This window comes from Myodes glareolus, chromosome 3, assembly GCF_982192425.1.
Source record: "Myodes glareolus chromosome 3, mMyoGla1.1, whole genome shotgun sequence".
Lineage (NCBI taxonomy): Eukaryota > Metazoa > Chordata > Mammalia > Rodentia > Cricetidae > Myodes > Myodes glareolus.
In genome coordinates this window covers 14,515,653-14,534,015 of record NC_142028.1, presented here as the reverse complement: position 1 = coordinate 14,534,015, position 18,363 = coordinate 14,515,653, and the positions used below count along the sequence as shown (strand labels likewise).

The 18,363-nt window shown below is 44.2% G+C and overlaps 1 protein-coding gene across 2 annotated transcripts; it reads left to right on the top strand.

The window, feature by feature from the left end:
- Nucleotides 1-590: 590 nt before the first annotated feature.
- Mgst1 (microsomal glutathione S-transferase 1) lies at nucleotides 591-18,058 on the top strand. 2 transcript variants are annotated; one of them, XM_048432476.3, is made up of 4 exons: nucleotides 591-749; nucleotides 10,291-10,447; nucleotides 11,561-11,655; nucleotides 17,449-18,058. In XM_048432476.3, exons 2-4 carry the CDS (start codon nucleotides 10,322-10,324, stop codon nucleotides 17,693-17,695), a joined length of 468 nt encoding a protein of 155 aa, XP_048288433.1. In that variant the 5' UTR covers nucleotides 591-749; nucleotides 10,291-10,321; the 3' UTR covers nucleotides 17,696-18,058. The 2 variants fall into 2 exon arrangements, with proteins under 2 accessions (XP_048288433.1, XP_048288434.1); XM_048432477.3 differs by having other exon boundaries at nucleotides 664-800.
- The last annotated feature ends 305 nt before the right edge of the window (nucleotides 18,059-18,363 follow it).

The window sequence follows — 18,363 nt, the reverse complement described above, 5'->3', positions numbered from 1 at the left end:
TAGCACATACTTAAGAAGAAGAAAAATGAAAATGAGGAGGAAGAGGAGGAGAAATAAAAAAGAAAGGAAGAAAGATTCCCAGAACAGTGTGGGGTACAGGTGTGAAACGGTGTATATCCGTGAGTGAAATTGCACAGATGGGACCATACAATACTTGGAACTTGTCAGGGAAGCCTTCAGAACTGTTCTTGGCCACTATGGTGGGGCTGTGTGCAATAGCTTTGATGTTGCCCTAACAACCCTGCCTTCTTGCGACACTTTTCTAAAAGTCACTGTGGAAAACACGCAACGTTAATTGCCTAACAGACTCAGAATTTCTCTGGTTCCACTTTGCAACCCGAAGGAGGGGCCATCGTTGTCACAGCAATAGACTCCTGCCCCGAGATTTAAAATTCCCCAAAGTGCTGTTTTTAAGTTTGCCACATGCAACACTTAAGGTTGCATGCTTCCAGCGACATAAAACTTAGCAGCCTTGCTAGTTCTCTTGCTCCCGAGCCACAACAGAACTGCAGAGGTCCTCGGCAGAGCCCGGTCCTGGCCTGCCGCAGAGCTGAATCCGGGCTTCTTCCGGGTGGGCGGTGGCCGCAGGGACCGCGGGTGATTCGGGGGCGGGACTTGGCGAGCTCCGGAGGCCTGTAATTAAAAGAAAGCCTGAAAAGCGGCAGGGCCAGTTCCAGCCCTCTAGGTGAAAAGTCCCCGAGGTGTGCTAGCTTGGCCCCACAGCTTGCGGTGTTTCTCACGGGACTCAGGTGGGTGCACAGCAGAGGTGCTGCGCGGCCGCGGTGCTGTGCTTCTTGCAGGCAAGGAGAGCGTGGTGGGTGCAAGGGGCCGGTGGGGGGGGGGCGGGGGCAGGTGTAATGCAAGAGGGTGGCTGTGCCTGTCTGACAAATCTTTGTTCCCTTTCGCTGCTTAAGTGTGCCCTTTAGTGGCCTGCTCTAAAAGAGAACTGTGCCTTTATCTTTCTGCATTAGTTTCTATTTCTCGAACTTGAAGAAGAAACTTGCAAGCACGTGTCGTTTCGTGCTTAAGAGAGGGTCTTCTTCTTATTTTCAAGCCCAAGTAGCACCCCCATTTTGAAAGGGCCATTTGATCTTGAGGGGAGGAAAAAGTGCATCTGAGTTGTGGCAGGATGAGAAGCCACTGCAGTTTCAGCAACTTCTGCCCGTTCCCACGGTGTAAAACCCTTCAGTGTCACTTGCGACTCGGACATGAAGGCCTTTGCGCTTGTGGAAAGGCTGCTTGCTTTTCTACGTTCAACTTTGGTAGGCAAGAGAAGCCTCGAAAAGTCTTTAAGATAATACTGTCGTCAGATGTTGTGTAAAGACTTGGCAGACCAGCTATTGTGGTACTGTAGGCAGAGGGCCAGAGAGCTGAGGGAGCGGCCTTGGCGGGCTTAAGGCAGGGGCCAACCTTCCCCTGCTCCACTCCAGTCTGGAGGAAAAAGGAAAGTACAAGAGTGTCTTCTTTGGGGTTCAGCCTGTGTTGCTGTGGTGGGTGGACTGGGGCAGTAATGGAGGTGCCTGGGTCTTCCAGTCTGTTGGGATCAGTCTCGGGTATTCCGGGGAATTCCCGAGATGCCACCTAAGCTGCTTTGTAAGAAAGAGTCCCGGCTGAGGGTCTGTGAGCCTACAGTGTTCTGGAGCCATGCTGGAGCCACTGTTTGCTTTCCAGGAAGTGCGTCTTCCAGTGAGTTAGGGCAGTGCTGCTTCTGTTGTTCTTGGTTTATTCCAAATCAAGAGGACAGATGCGTGCTGACAATATTTGCCTATTTTTAAATATGACAAATTTGGTCCCAACTTAAGTATTGCTCTGTGACAGACAAGTATTTTTAGGAAGTCATTTTGGTAATTTCTGAAGTTTGTGAGGAAAGTCAACATGGCCTCCAAAGAACCCCTGACTCCCCAGGGTCTCCAAGAAACATATGATTCCCCATGGCCCCCTCTCCCTCATATCCTCCTCCATATCTATTTCATTACTTATCCCCTAACCTACCTCTCTCTTTGAAACCCACCCTGTCCCCTTATCCACTCCGAAATTCAATCCCATATTCATTTATCCCATGTCCACCTTCCCTCAGCGTGCACTCCAGCCCCACAACTACCCTCTCCCATGGTCATCCCCTGTGTCTCATGCTCCCCTGTAAACCACTGTTATTTGGGCTCCTAAGTTCTCTTTCAATGAGGCCTCTCAGTAAGCTTAGGAGGCTTCCGCCATCTCAATCCCTTCAGGACACTGTAGAGCCCACAGGCAGCGGTATGGCACTTGCAATCCTCTTTTCTGTTATCCCACAATGCACTTGCAGCATTCAGGAGGTTCAAAATTGAAGAGTCATGGCCTTGTGGCCGTGTGCCCAGATTTTCTGTGTTTCACAACACTGATGTAGGAGAGCTGGATAGTTGGAAAAGAAAGGAACTTTGCTCTTCTTGGCCAAGGGCCTATGAAGGGAAAGGAGTGTTCTTCAACTGGAGAGGGCATCTTGTCTGCGAGCTACTGTACCAGGGTGAAACATGGCGATGGGCATTTAAAGAGAATCTTCCAGGAGAGCACAGTTTCTTCACAGTTCCTAACATGGAACTCCACAATTCCTAACACCATAGAGAGCCCAGAAATGATAGGTTGAGAAAACTGGGCCCCAGACTGGTGCCTCCACTGTGCCACCTGGTTTTATTACTACCCTAAAGTGGACAAAAGTCTTCGCTGTGTTGTGGTCTTTCATCCCAAGCCATTCATTTCTAGTCAACTGGCTGGTGCCCCTTTCTCTCCCGACAGGAATCCTGGGTAAATGAAGGGAATCTTGTGTAGTGGTAGCAGTCCCTAGAGAGGGCCTGGGACTTAGAGGCTGGGCTAGCAGGGCTGGAGGCACGTAGCTACAAACGTTTTGGAAAGCAGAATCCCACAGTTTTAGACTCTTGGGTTAAAGGTTCAACCATCAACATGTCTAGGCTTGGCAATTGGTAGCTTTTGCCATTCTCAGCTTCAGGAGGCCGTGAGTTAAGTGACAGCAAACTGAGCAAGCAGCAGAAGGCAGTGTTGCAGTTCTTCTCTGGGCCTCAAGTTCTGGTCCTCTTAGCCCTGCAGTGACAGGTGTACATGGGATCCTTAGCCTCGACAGTGACTGGTGTTCTAGTTCCTGGGCTTGGGGCTGGAAGTCTAGTACTTAGTGGCTCCTGACAAGTCTTTCTGGGATCAGAGTCCAGAGTTTCTACCTTTGGCCCTTATTATCTTTGTCAACCCTGCTCTACACCGTTTCTGCCCCAGCTGGCTCTCATGGTTATTACCATGGTCCCTGGTGCCTTAGGACTCTGTGGTCTTCCCTTGGCTTCATAGGCAGGCCCACTGTGCTAATGATGAACATCACAAATAGTTGAGAAGCTGGATGTGGTGATACAGGCTTATAATTCCATCACTTGGGAGGCTGAGGTAAGAGTGTAGAGAGTTTGAGGCTAGTCTGGGCTATATTGGGAGGCTCTGTCTCAAAAGACCACACACACAAGGTAGTTGACAAAAAGCTACTCACAAAAAGGCTTTTGATGCTGTCACACCAGGAAGCAATACAGGAAGGTGTCTCTCTTCCAGCTTACAGAGTAATTCAGAAAGGGAATCTTGGCATGGACCATAGCAGGCATGCATGTAAGTTAAGGACTGTATTTGCATCAATTGTGGCATCGTCCCTATGCAAATGAGAAGCTGCATGTGCACCAATCACAGCAGTCCACATGCAGGCATAGGACTCAGGTTCTGTTGGGCTCCCAGAGAAACTGTACCCTTCTCATCTGTGGAAAAGGCTTTGAGGTTTCCGCATCCACCAAGCCTTGTGATGACCAGGCACCTGGTGCAGTGATGGCTGGGACAAGATCTTGAGGAGCCAGAGAGGCGCATTGGTAACATGCAGCTGCAGTAGCTGTGCTGCTTCCTTGAAGTGTCCACAAAGTAAGTATTCAAATGCAGGTAGTGGCCTGACAGGGCTTCATCTGGGCGATCGGCTGATAGTCCTGTGCCGCAGGGAGCCGGGATGCCTGTGACAGCTGCCAATCAGGGACTTAAATTATTCCACCCACCAACATATTTGCTAACATACAAGAAAATATTTGGAGTGCTTACCGTAGGATTTACTAAAATTAATAATGACTTTCATAGTGTTTAACAGTGTTTCAATAATGCTTAACAGCTTCATAGCGCTGGAGGAAGAGGCAGGTCCTCCACCTGCCTTACACGGAGGTCTGGTGTGAAACCTTTAGGAAACCCTTAAGTGACATCCTCAGTGATTGGAATGTGCCACAGCAGGAGTGTCCTCACCAGGCATTCAAGTGGCACTGACAAAGCCCCGGCAATTCTCAAGGACTACACAGCCTCTTAGTGCATAGAAGAATCCTCTGAGGTCGGATTTTCTGGTGGCATTGTCAGGGTGTGGTGGTCCACACCTGTAATCCCCACACTTCAGAGGCTGAGGCAGGAGGATCAGGAGTTCAGTGCCAACAGGGGTTACCTGAGAAATCCTCTTCAGGCACGGGTAATTTGTAGCTAGTAAATGGTCTGCTGAGATCTCCCGGGATTCCAGGCGACTTCCAGAGTCTGTGTGAACACAAACTCCCTGTGTCCTCTCAGGCACATCATGGGACTGGGCACAGTGCTGACCAAGATAAGGAGAGTAAAATAGTCATTTGTAATGACTGCAGTACACCCTATCCTTGTAATTATGTTTCTCGTGTAATCTAGAATCAAATATCCTAAATTTTTCCACTTTGTTTCTGCTTCATTTTTAGAAGACTCAAATCACCTAATGCTTTATTTATTTATTTGTTTGTTTGTTTGTTTGTTTATTTATTTATATATTCACCTCTACCCCCATGGACACCCTGCCTGACAACCAGCTTTCAGTGGACATATTTCTGCCGCTACAGAGCCTTGCCGTTATTCTGGTTTCAATTAGGGGTAGCAGGCACATGACAAAAGAAGAAAAAAAAAGCAGAGTTCTATTGCTTTCCTCCACGTTGTCAGTGTTTCCTGTTTGTTAATGTTCCGGGCGTTACTCTTCATCCCCTCCCCCACATCCCTAGGAAGATGTCTGAGAGCGGAGGCTCAGGGCCCCTGGTAGATAGGGGCAGGGACTTGGCACTGGCCAGTGTCCCAGATTCACGGGCCTGAGGAGCTCGCCCACATTCCCGACAACCCAGCAACTCCACTTGTATCGGTTCCTTGTTTATTGTTTGCAGCTGCCGAAAACTCTCCATCTCCCTTCCTTTTCACCTGCTGACACCTCTGCATTTTCCCACTGACAGTTCTAGAAGGTTCCTGGTCTTTCTCTTCTTCTCCACCACGCTGAACAACAACAAAAAATAACCACCACCACCAAAACCTTCCTGACCCGTTGTTGCAGCACTAAAAACATTTTGTTCTGGGAACAATCACACAGACTTTTATTTTGAAGGTTATTAAGTAGCAGAATTTTCTACTTGATAAACTTCCTGAGGTTTTTTTTTTTTTTTTTTTTTTTTTTTTTAAATTCAAAGTTTTTGTTGTATTTCTTCAGATCTCTGTTCCGAGGCATGGACCATAGGGATTCTTTATTAAGCTAATTAACTTTGCAGGAGCTCTGAAGGATAGGGCATTTTACCATGACTTTTATTCCCCCAATACCAGAGCAATAGCAGATATATTAAAAAACTACTGAGAGTATTATCTTGCACTGAGATAACACACGATGCTTTCAAGACCATGAACTCATGGAAGTGGATTAATTTACTGTCATATATGGAATTTAAAAACAATTTAGAGAATAGTGAGCCCATTATTTCGTGAATTTCATCCAACTGTAGATAAAAAAAAAAGAACCATCAGAAGAAAGTGGGTCTGTGTTGAGCGTGTGCAGAAGTTTTTCTTCTCACTGACTTTGGAGCGGTACTGTGTAGCAGTTTGTGTGTGGGCAGGTGGCGTCGGGTGTTGTAAATGATGATGAGATGATGTCCTAACTTCATTCATTCACTGTCATAAGTCATCCCAACCAAAAGCCATTTGAGAAGGACAGGGTTTACTTAGCTTACACTTCCAGGTCACAGCTATCATTGAGGGAAGTCAGGGCAGGAACTGAAGCTAAAACCATAAAGGAACTCCTCTCTCTCTCTCTCTCTCTCTCTCTCTCGCTCTCTCTCTCTCTCTCTCTCTCTCTCTCTCTCTCTCTCTCTCTCCCCCCTCTCTCCCTCTCAGCTTTCTATTTCAGCACAGGCCTACCTGCCTAGGGATGGTGCTGCCTATAGTGGGCTGAGACCTCTGACATCAATCAACAGTTCCTCATGGATGTGGCCGCAAGCCAATTTGGTTGTGGCAATCTTGCAGTTGAGATTCCCTCTTCCCAATGAATTTAGGTTTTGTCAAGCCTGCAATAAAAACTGCCCAGCACATAGGATTTAAAATATTGGGAGCTGTGTGGGAGGTGTGCATGGGCAATACCATGGATGACACTTGAACATCTGTGAATATGGTACTCTCAGGAAGGTTCCAAACCCACAGAACCCCTGGGGATGATCCGTAGTTTCTGCTAGACTACATGCAAGGCACATCATTTTTAAGACGACAAAATTCAGTCTTTTCTTAGGAAGCTTTAGTGTTATTATCCATAATATAGCAAAACACCTGGCACATGGTATAACTGGAAAGAAGGAGGAATGTAAGGGATGGGAGATATGTCTGCTAGGGTCAGCTACTAGTAGACATCCAAGGTTTAGTTGAATTATGTATGATTAATCAGAATCAAGAGGTTGAAAGGCAAATGCAGCAATTGTCCCCAAGGAGCCAGCATAATGTTTTAACATGTGGGATGAGACCTCAGAGACCCCATATTCTGTTCCTATATATCAGATTACAGTGTGCTCACAAACATCATGTAGGGTTTTGCAGTAAAGTCTGAGATATTGCTGGATACAACAGAGTCTTACAAAATTAAGTGTTAGTGGAGATGCTTTTGATGACATTCTTCAGCAACACATGAACAACTGACTAGCAGCAAATAGAAGACAGATGTAGCTTCATAGACTATAGTCAAATGGACAAAGCTTCTGGAGGTTAAGCTAGAAAGCTACAGAAAGGAGTTTAAGGGCACAAATGAACATCATGGAGAAGCCAAGAAGATTCAGTGCTGCCTAAGATGAGTGCGAGAGAAAATGAATACTGCAAGGAGGGCATAAAGGCCAATGCCAGGGTCAGAGGCCACCAGAAAGGGTGGGGAGCTCAGATGTTAAACCTAACCCTAGTTACTGCCTGTGCCTGTTCTCTTGGACACAGCGTATCTTCAACTCCAGGATCCTTCAGTTTACTATTTACTTTGTTTGTTTAGTGTGTGCGTATGTGTGTGCTTGCACACACTTCTTGGGATGTATGCATGTGCTTGACAGCTTTCAGGAGCTGATTCTCTCCTTCCACCAATGAGTTCTGGGGTTTGCACACAGGTTGGCCATGCTCTGCAGCAGGCACCTTTACATGGTAAGCCATTCTGCTAGCCCCTCAGTTTCCCCTTGGCGGCCTTTTAGATGATGTGAATATAGAATGTGAAATGATCTGATCAAAAGCCTGGAATGGATTATAACAAAGGCTCATTTATTTGGGGATAAACTCACAGAAAGAATAGTGATCCACAGTCCTCTGCATGTGCTGGGAACTGGAACCAATCCAGCAGGCAAGAAGCCTGAGGAGGCTTTTTGTCTGCATTTATAGTACACAAGACCATGCCCAAAGTGGCTGGTATCTTATAGGCTATTAGCTGAAGGAGTTCCCACAGCTCCTCTCCTCTTTGTCTAAATAAGAGAGTTCTAGGCCTAATGCAAAACTATATACAATACTAACAAATATCAAGTGTTGTCCAGCAAAAAGAAGAGGAAAAAACATACATAAAAATTCGAATTACAACCAGCACAAACAACATCAAACAAGAAACATATGCTAAATGGTTCAATAGTTATCCTAAGGAGTCTAAGTCTTATATTAAAAATGGCTTGGCTAAGTCGTGAGAGGAAAGTCAACGCCATCAAAGACCTGAGAAGGAAAATAATATTACTTGAGTAAACAGGAAGTGCAATCAAACAACTTCTGAAAGGTGCAAGAAATGACAGAGGCAACTGGCTACCTGAGTAATCACTCAAAGTCTCATTTGCAACATTGGGACGACCAACTTTGGATAAGGCCTAGAGTGTCTGACAGACCATTTTCAGAGGCAGGAAAATTTGAAAAACTGTCTTAGCCTGTCTTGGCAAGGTTTGCCAATCTTTTGCTTGTATCCTGCTTGTCCAGTCTGGACACCATGCATTTTGTCAGTGGTCAAGGCATGGGCAGTTCTTTGCCCAAAGACCAGTTTGCCAAGAAGAAAAAAAGTTCCAAGTAGAGTGTTTTCAGTGCTTAACATTCTCTCGGGAATAGATTGGTGTTGCCAGGAGCAATCATGTCTCACATCATCAGAATTCTACGTTATTTAAATGTTATATTCTACAGCTTTTTGAAGTGTTTGAAGATTACCTATCTATGCAAAATACAATCTATGCATCTAAAGAACTTGATTAGTCTAAGTATGACAAACATAGATTGGTGTAGGAGATCCTTTTGTATTTGTGTTGATTTCATTGGTTAAATAAAGAAACTGCCTTGGCCTTTTGATAGGGCAGTACTTAGATAGGTGGGAAGACAGAACTGAATTCTGGGAGGAAAAAAGCAGAGTCAGGGAGAGCCACCATGAAGCTGCCAGGTCAGACATGCTGAATCTTTCCCGGTAAGCCACGACCTTGTGATGACATACAGATTTTTAGAAATGGGTTAAATTAAGATGTGAGAGTTAACCAATAAGAGTCTAGAGTGTATGAGCCAAGCAGTAATTTAACTAATGTAATTTCTTTGTGGTTATTTTGGGTGTAAGCTAGCCAGGTGGTGGGATGTAGCCCACTCCTCCTACAACAGATTGGTACCCAATATGATGAACTAAATCTACTTAAAAACCTGAGAGGGCTTAAAAAGGAGAGAGAAAGAGTTTATTTAACATAGCTTTTTGCTGTTTGCTGGCTGTGTGTCAAAGAGAGAGTTTCCTGGTTCAGCTGTGTGGTGGGAGGGAACCACACAGTTTTAAAATGACAGGTTTCTGGGCTGTGCTCCTAGCATGACACCTCCTACACCAATAGATGACTATTGACCTGCAATTCTTAATACCTATATAGCTTAAAGATTAAGGCTTCATATTAAAAAGTTGAACAATCTTTAAACAAATGTGAAGCAAATGAGAACAATGACTTAAAAATGTAAGCAATATATAAGTATCTTTTTCAGAGGTAGACATGTATAGTGCAATATGATAAATATATCCTAGAATTACATCAATACACAAATTACCTTAAGCAGAGGTAGAAACATGCATGCATATGATATGACAAAATAACTTTGCATAGGCACACAAATATTGTAAACAGAAGTAGGAGCATATTCAATATAACAAATATAATTTGAATTTGTATCAGTGTATAAAAATCTATACCAATGTAAATTTTCTATAAGTAATAGCTCACAAGTAATCTCATTATTACTCACTATTATTGTTAGTGTAAGAACACACTAATCTACCTATTATCTCAACCCATTCATTTTTCCTCCTTTTTTTTCAAGAGAGATCCATGAGCCTACTTCATTTCCACCTCCAACCCGATACCACTCATAACCAACCCCTAATAATGTCTCTACCCATTCTTCTTTTCCTGGTTAATATTTCCACATGCGCAGTTTCCTTGCTAGTACTGGGATATTTCCAGTGTCTTCTCTTCTTCTACCGGGACTGTTGCTATACTGACAAGGGTATGGTGAAGTTTATTAAGCCAGGTTTTGTGATACAAGCCTGTAGTTTCAATACTTGGGAGGCAGAGACTAGAGGATTTTCTGAGTATCTTCATCTTTAATGATACAGAATTAGAGAAATCGTTATACAATTTATTCTGGGAATATATTTGCTTTTAATTGATGAATTAAATTGTTTGAGACAAGAGTTTATCGTGTAGCCCAGGTTGACTTGAAGCTTACTGTGGAGCCTATGCTTGCCTTAAACTCAGAGCAATACTCCTGCCTAGTCTAGCAACAGTTGGATTACAGGAGTGAATCACTGCTTAAATCGCTTTTATTTTGAAAACTTTGTGAGGATGTAATTGTTTCCCTTGTAAGCAGTCCATACTGATTTTTAAAGAACAATGTGGTTAGTGCAGTTACATTGGCTCAATAAGTGATTATCAAGTTACGTGGGGTGTTTCTGCCTCCCCTGTCTCTTGCCTACAGTCACTTAAAGATTGAGACCAAGACTTGAAGGATGGCTGACCTCAAGCAGCTCATGGACAATGAGGTGTTTATGGCCTTTTCCTCATATGCAACGATCGTTCTTATGAAGATGATGTTCATGAGCACGGCCACTGCGTTTCAGAGGCTGACCAACAAGGTAAGAGTTCAGAACAACCTCTGCTCACGTTCATGAGTTAGGATTCTCGAGAACAGCTCTTTTTATTTCTCTTTCACCTTTTTAAATATGCTCGGTCAGTAACAGGCTGTGCTGCGTTATGCTGTGAATGAAGTCTGAAATGCTCTGGCCTGGATGTTTCTCATGGCACAAGACTTTTGCTTTCATGATGAAACCATGATAGTTGTCTCTTTATGGGTATCTCCTTTTGTGATTCACATAGCAAATGAAATTTCCAGAGTGTTCAGGTTTGGCTCATAATAATCTTATTGCTGGGGCTGGTCATAGGATAGAACGCTCTTTTGCTTCTCACATGTACTGGACCCCATCATCATTTTGTGGTATTGTTAGCAATCTCAGTTGAAATGAAGTTTTCATTCACGGTGATTTTAAAACATTTTTGTGGTGATAATGATTCAGGCTCAGTCTGCACATGCTTCCCCTCCTTGCTCCTCCTGTGTTTGATCTATTGGTCGACAACTTCTTTCCCTAAGGGACAACCAGGATGCCTGTGCTTCTTTTATTAAGACTCAAATCACTGGTGCTGGGGTTGTCGCTCAGTTACTTAGATGCCTGCTGTGCAAGCGTGAGAACCCGCGTTTGTTCTTCTGCATATATGTTAGGGATGCCAGACATGGTGGTCTACATTTACAATCTCACCAATGGGGAGGTGGAGACTGGAAGATCCCTAAGGTTCAGTGGCAGCCACTTAGTCTACTCTGGGAAGTTTTGGGCTACCAAGAGAGGCTGTCTTTCAAACAAGGTTCACAGTAATTCCCAATTAAAATGAAACTTGAAAATCCAAGGACTCTATAGAACATGCACCCAAGTGTACATGTTCCTGTACTCACGTGTGCACCCATACAAACCTGCACACACACATACACACCCAAATGCAAATTAGCAAATTGGTCACTATCTCCACTGCTTCTTCATATTTCCCAGTATGTGGAATTCAGTGCTTGTTTCGGTTCGTTTTTGTTGTTAAGTTGATACTAATGGTTGAACATAGGGATTTGTGCTCACCATCAAGCGATATATCTAGCCCTGACATAAGTGGGTTTTTCTTCTTCTTCTTTTTGGTATTTGGGATAGGTTTTTTCCAACCCAGAGGACTGCGCTAGCTTTGGCAAGGGAGAGAATGCCAAGAAGTACCTTCGGACTGACGAAAAGGTGGAACGGGTGCGAAGGTGAGCTTGTGCCTCTGGAAATTCCTCACCCTAGAGCCATGGTCAAGAAGTCCAGCCTTGCTCAGAACTCAGAGAAAAAAGGGGGAAAACAATCATTTACTGTGGTCCATGGCATGAAGTACAGGAAATCTCTGCATGGTGCTATAACTGCTCCTGTCACTGATTTTGCTAGAATTCTGTATGGATTTGGTTTGGGCTGGAATCCCCGCTCCGTTTCGGAACACCCTGAAATTGTAGTAGGTAGGAGGTAAGATGCAGGCAGCCTATTCTTACAGGCATGACACTTCTCTCCCAAGCTGAGACTGTCCGTTCTTCCATGCACACAGAAGGTCAAAGGAAAAGGTGCTTTTGTAGAAGAACTAGAAGATAAAGTTGAAACTTTCCAGAGAAGTAAGATCTCTTCCTTATGCCTCGGCTGCCTTGTAGTTCTGTCTCTCTCTGCTGCTTTGTTTCTATATCTCCTTCATAGCTATTATATTTAATATATTGCAAATGCCATGAAAATTGAAGAGAAAAAAAGCCAGATTCTATCCTCACAGCTTTGTTTCAAATGTGCCTGGAGCTGTGCTTTCTCTTAATCTTGTCATAAAGTCGTATAATGTGCTATGAACTTATGCAGATATTCAACGCCAAATTTAAGTAATAGTTGCCCCGTTTGCTATAACACATGGATTACAGAGCTACCTGCTGTCTTCCCAGTTGCTATTTTCCAACATTCATCTGAACTGTGAAACAATTCCAGCCACACTCCAGCCAGCAATGTTACAGAAAGTTAAAGGATTCAGGAAGTTTTATAGGCACCAGGCAGCCTTGTAGTCCTGTGATGGAGAGCAACCTGGTGGTCCTGTGGTGGAGAGGGAAGTCTGTGAAGTAACACACACCTGAATAGATTTCCTCAGTTTCGTGGGAATGACCATGAAACAGAAGTCGAGAGCAAAGGGTTTTCCCTCTGCACACGGGGTCAGGTAGACTCTGGGTCATGTCTGTGTCACCCCCAGCTCGCTTCTCTGAGAAGGTCTGAAAGCCCTCCAGGGATAGTTACGGATTCTCTCATGCCATGACGTATACAGGCTCAAGCTGAATCATCCCCTGGGATCATACACTCATGCTCGCTCCCTAGGTTTGCATCGGATGTAAAGTAAGCTCTTCTCTCAATTCCCTCAACAAATCAACTGAAAACCCGTGCACAGAAATGGGCTCGAGGAGATTGAAGTGCATGGGAGTTGACGCTCTGCACTGCAGACGTTTCTCAAGCAAGAATGTTTTTCTCGGGAGAGGAAGTGTGTGCTAGCTCGGTTCCTAAGCGCTTTCTACGCACTTGCTTCTGCTTCTGCAGGTGTTGTGCCGGGGAACTCAGTCCTCCTAGTGAGCCAGTCGTCAGAACAGGTTGTGCCAAGGAAATGCACCAGAAATAGTTCCAGGACAAAAGAATCAAAGTGAAAACCTCAAACGGTGTCAAGTGTTATGAGGGCAGAGAATCAGATTAGAGCGAAGTGTCAGACACCACGGAGACGTTAAACCTGTTTAAGACTTTATCTGTTCCTTCTCGGTTTCTCTTTGACAACAGCAGTAGCGTGGTTGATGCTAATCGTGGCGTTATATTCATACAGTAGGCCAGGACTAGAAAACACCAACTGTATTGCAGTGACATTATTAGCAAGATGGAGAGGAGCATGCAAGCCTCCTCAACCGGAACTTAAAAACAACATTTTATTTTGAGAGATCAGATTCTCTTTGTTATTTACCCATCTGCATCATTACCCTCCTGTAGCTACTTTTAGAGAAGAAATCTATAGTCTAGTCTGATGTTCTTCTCAGACTACCAATACGTGTATGACATTTAATGCCATTGACCTTAGCTCTAGGTGCCTAGAGAGGCAGAACACCAGTGTGCACAGCGCCCTCTGGTGGTCACAATCTGAACTTACAGTGTAGCAATAGGCACCCTTTTGCAGAAGGCCAATGATCACATTTCCAGTTACACATTTTTGAGAACTGATTGGCTTTATTAATTAAAATACTAGCACTCATGTGAAATAAATTTTAGAAGAAGTTTTTAGAATCTCCTTTTTCTGTTTTTATAAGCCTGTTGCTAATTCCATAGTCAAATGGCAGAGGGGTGCTACCAATGAAATGGAAGCTATCCTTGAAGACATTCATAAAATTAGTACATGTACATATAGGACCAGAGCTGCAAGCTTAAAGTAGTATGTGTTGACATGGCAAGGGATATAACTTAGTGTTAGTAATTTGAGTTCCAAACAGACACAAGCCAGAGTTGATTAGAAAACACTGTACATACATACCGATTTATCTACTTAATCATATTTCACCTTATTCTGAGAGGAATTTAAGACCACACACACACACTCAATGCTACAAGATAAGTGAAACTCAAAAGGGAATCAAGAAGGCTAGAAAAGTAAAGTGAGTTGTTCTGAAGAACTTGAGTTTAGTTTTAGGGAAATGCCAGGAATCGATAACACACTGTCTTCAGGGGTGGAGAACGTGCCTTCCTCCAGAATGTAAGCGACCCAAATGAGAATTCCATCAAGAGACTGAGCTATGGGTTAGAGGCGAAACTAAACATCCTCTGTGACCCCAATTCTTGGACAAAGCAGCTACGGGAAGGTTCTTACATGTCTATCGTGGTCCTGCTTTCCTTGGGATGCTATTGGGATGCTATCAAAGATCTCCCAAGAAGATATGAGAGCAACATACATGTAGTGACCAGGCAATGACAGGAAGCGGTTGTCTGTACCTGTGAAGGGGTGGTGGGATGTAAGGAATACATCTCTGTAGCATTTTGGACTATTTCATGGAGGAAGAAGTATTGAGAAAATATTAATTTAGAAATCTCTGTGTGAGAATTCAGACACCCCACTGTATGCTTAGAATCAGAACCCTGTTTAAGCAGAGGGCATCAGGGAAATATGGCTGGGCACCCCATACCCCACCCCTTGCATAGTTGGCCACTGCTTGATAATTCATTTAAAATTCTCAGAGCGACTGTTGCCCAGGTCAGGGGCATGCTAAAAACCAGAGAGCCTGATCTGAGGGAATGAGCTATGGCAGTGACTCCTGAACCTTGGTGGGAAGCTTGACCGTAGCACGAGACTCCACTCATAGGGCTGAGGGGAAATCCATCTAGGTAGAAAATGGTCACTCCCAAAGGAAGAACATACTGCATATATGTTTCTATTCTTGCTTAAGGTCTTGCATCTATGCACATCATTTATTTATTTTTATTAGATTTTTTTTAAAAAGTACCAATCCAAATTCCCACTCCCTCCCCTCCTCCCATTCCCTGCACATACCCTCGCACCCCACCTCTCTAATCCTAAGAGAGGGTAAGGCACTTTGTGGAAGGTCCAAGGCCCTCCCTACTACATCTAGGCTGAGCAAGGTATACATCCAAAGAGAATAGGATCCCAGAAAGCCAGTACATGCAGTAGGGATAAATCCCAGTGCCTCTGCCAGTGGCCCCTCAGTCTGCCCCAGCCATACAACTGTCAACCACATTCAGAGAGACTAGTTTGATCCTATGCTTGTTCCTTCCCAGTCCAGCTGGAGATTGTGAGCTCCCATTAGCTCAGGTAAACTGTTTCAGTGGACGAACCCTTGATGGTCTTGACCTCTTTGTTCATATTCTCATTCTTTGTACTCTTTGACTGGACCTTGGGAGTTCAGTCCATTGCTCCAAAGGAAGTGTAATATCTACCTGTTAACAGAACCCAGGATCTTCCTATAGATGGTACTAAAAGTAATGAACCTGGTAGGTTCTGAGGAAGAGCTGGGAGTGGTGGAGCAAGCTCACAATCCTATTGCAGGTGAGGCAGAGGCAGGTGGATCCCTGGGGCTCACTGGCCAGTCGGCCTAGCTAACCCTGTGAGTTCCAGGACATTGAGACACCCTGTCTTAAAAAATAAATAAAGTGTAAGTGGATGTTTTGTGAAAAGTGACACCCGAGGATTTCCTTTCTTCTCCATATGCACCTGCGTTTCCTTGTGCATCCACACCCACATGAGCACACTATGATGTGGACACCCACACACAGATGCACACAAGAACAAGCGTGAAGGTGTCTCTGTTGTCTTCAGAAGGACGCAGAGGACCGAAGCGATCGGCCCTGGTGTGAGGTAGCAGGCCCTGCCCCAGCAGTAGTTGCTCCTGGACCTTCTCATCCACCCCTCCGTTCGTTCCTTTGGGTTGTTCAAGGAGAGAAGTGGGGAGGACACTTCTGGGTCTTCCCAGGTCTCTGACTCTTTATAGCTTTATGCTGTCATGACTTTTGTCTTGAGCTCTTAGGGAGAGCAGGGATGGAGAGAAAAGAAATACTCAGAGGGCTCTGAGCATTTGTGTCGAAACAGAAGGCAGTAACGCGACACACAAAAACTTCCTATTCTGCTGATGCTACCAAATTCTAGTTTAGGTTGGACAGTGATGACTAATTCTGTGCTTAATAAAGGACACTCGATTTAGTAATTAGGCCCTTCAGACTTTCCTGGTCAATAATGGATGTACTTTTCTTCAGAGTACAAGTTATGATAACAGCCAAGGTACCACAAGCCAGAGGAAAAATTCTGATGGAAAAGTGTTTTAGGTTTCCTTCTAGTGGCTGTAGTGAGGAGCAGCGGGCTGGTTCCCGCTGCCCGCCCGGCTAGCTTACCCCTGAAATAATTATATGGAAACTGTATTCTTTTAAACACTGCTTGGCCCATTAGTTTCAGCCTCTTATTGGCTAACTCTCACATATTGATTAACCCATTTCTAATAATCTGTGTAGCACCACAAGGTGGTGGCTTACCGGGAGGACTCTAATCTGCGGCTGTCTCGGAGAGGAGAGTCATGGCAACTGCCTCACTTCCCTTCTTCCCAACATTCTGTTCTGTCTCCTCCACCCACCTATGTTCTGACCTATCAGGTCAAGCAGTTTCTTTATTAATTAGCCAATGAAAGCAACAGAAATACAGAAGCCTCTCCTACATCAAGTGATGGTACACAAATAGGGTTTAAGAAAACAGAATTCTCTTTCTTTCTCTTCCCATCTTTCCTCCCCAACCCAGTCACTTCTGTGTAGACCTGTACTTTTGCCCTTTCTTTGCTAGTTCCTTCCGTGGTTTGAATACAGAACGTCTGAAATCTCACCCATTTCTTGGGGGATGGTTTTATCTGGATGTAAAAGAGCTTGCGGCTTGATGATGGTTTGTACCGAGGGATTTCTATGTAATCACTCTGAAGTTAGGGAAAGGGGAAGGAGGCGTTCTGAGCAAGATGGTAAGAGAAAGAATTTTCTTTCCTTGGGAACAAGAATTTTCCATCAAAAGAAACTTGAATTTGAAAGAATGATATCTCATACTTACAAAAGTGGTGTGTGTTTTTCTAGATAGATGACATTTTAATATTCTGGAAACAGTAAACTGCCTTCTCAAGATAAAATAAAGATTTTTCAAAATGCAGTGTTCTAAATAAAAACCATGTTAGTAAGGAAGCGAGGCAGCTGGGAAGAAAAACTGAGATTATTCCTTTGTAATGTAAGATCCTGTAGCAGTGCTCTGTGTACGTGGATCCACGTCTGTAATTGTAGCATTTGTCAGTAGAGGCAGAAGCACTGGGAGCGTGAGGAGAATCTGGCCACATAGTAAGTTTCAGGCCACCTTCAGCTAACCTTGGCTCTAACCAAATGAAACCCACCCAACCCTTACATTCATCGAGACATCGTTTTGTTATAGAAGAGAGGGAAGGATGTGTGCATCTCACTGATTTTGAACTCTGGGTTATCATCTCTCACAGGGCCCACCTGAACGATATTGAAAACATCGTTCCCTTTCTTGGTATTGGCCTCCTGTACTCCCTGAGTGGTCCAGATCTCTCGACAGCCCTCCTGCACTTCAGGATCTTCGTGGGTGCTCGGATCTATCACACGATTGCCTACTTGACTCCCCTTCCTCAGCCCAACAGGGCCTTGGCATTTTTCGGTGGCTTTGGAGTCACTTTGTCAATGGCTTACAGGCTGCTCAGGAGTAGGCTGTACCTGTAAAGAGAATTACAATCCTCATCATATGATTGCTTTTTTGAAGAAAGAATTCTATTTCCAATGTATTCTAACAATTTCTAAGGTCTTATGTAGGAGAGGAGCAGAGAAATTAGGAGTCCGAGAAAACTCAGTTTAAAGACTAGCATCGATTGCCTCTCTTCTTGTTTTGTAATAGGGATAGCCATTTAATATAATCAACCTTAACCATGTTCTCTAGCTCCTACGGTACCTTGTGGTAAGTCTCGATTGTGTCGTAATTTATCATACTTATCTACATTTCGTATCATGCATCTATAAAAGAGTGTGTGAAACCTGGCTTTCACAGTTGCTGAACTAGGCACATGAATTAAAAACATTAAAAATGAATTTTGTTGTTTCTTTTTCAAAGGATTTTTCATTTGCTTACTTCTTTGTTTTGTTTGTTTGTTTGTTTAAGCAGGGTTTCTCTGTGTTACAGCTCTGGCTATCCTGGAACTTGCTCCATAGACCAGGCTGGTCTTAAACTCACAGAGATCTGCCTGCCTCTGACTCCTGGTTAAAGGTGTGCACAACCATTGTCCACTTTATTTTTACTTTTTATTGATGTTTATGACTATGTCTCTGCGCGTGTATGCACGTGTGTGTGCAGGTACCCACAGAAGCCCCTGGACCTGGAGTTACAGGCGGGGACT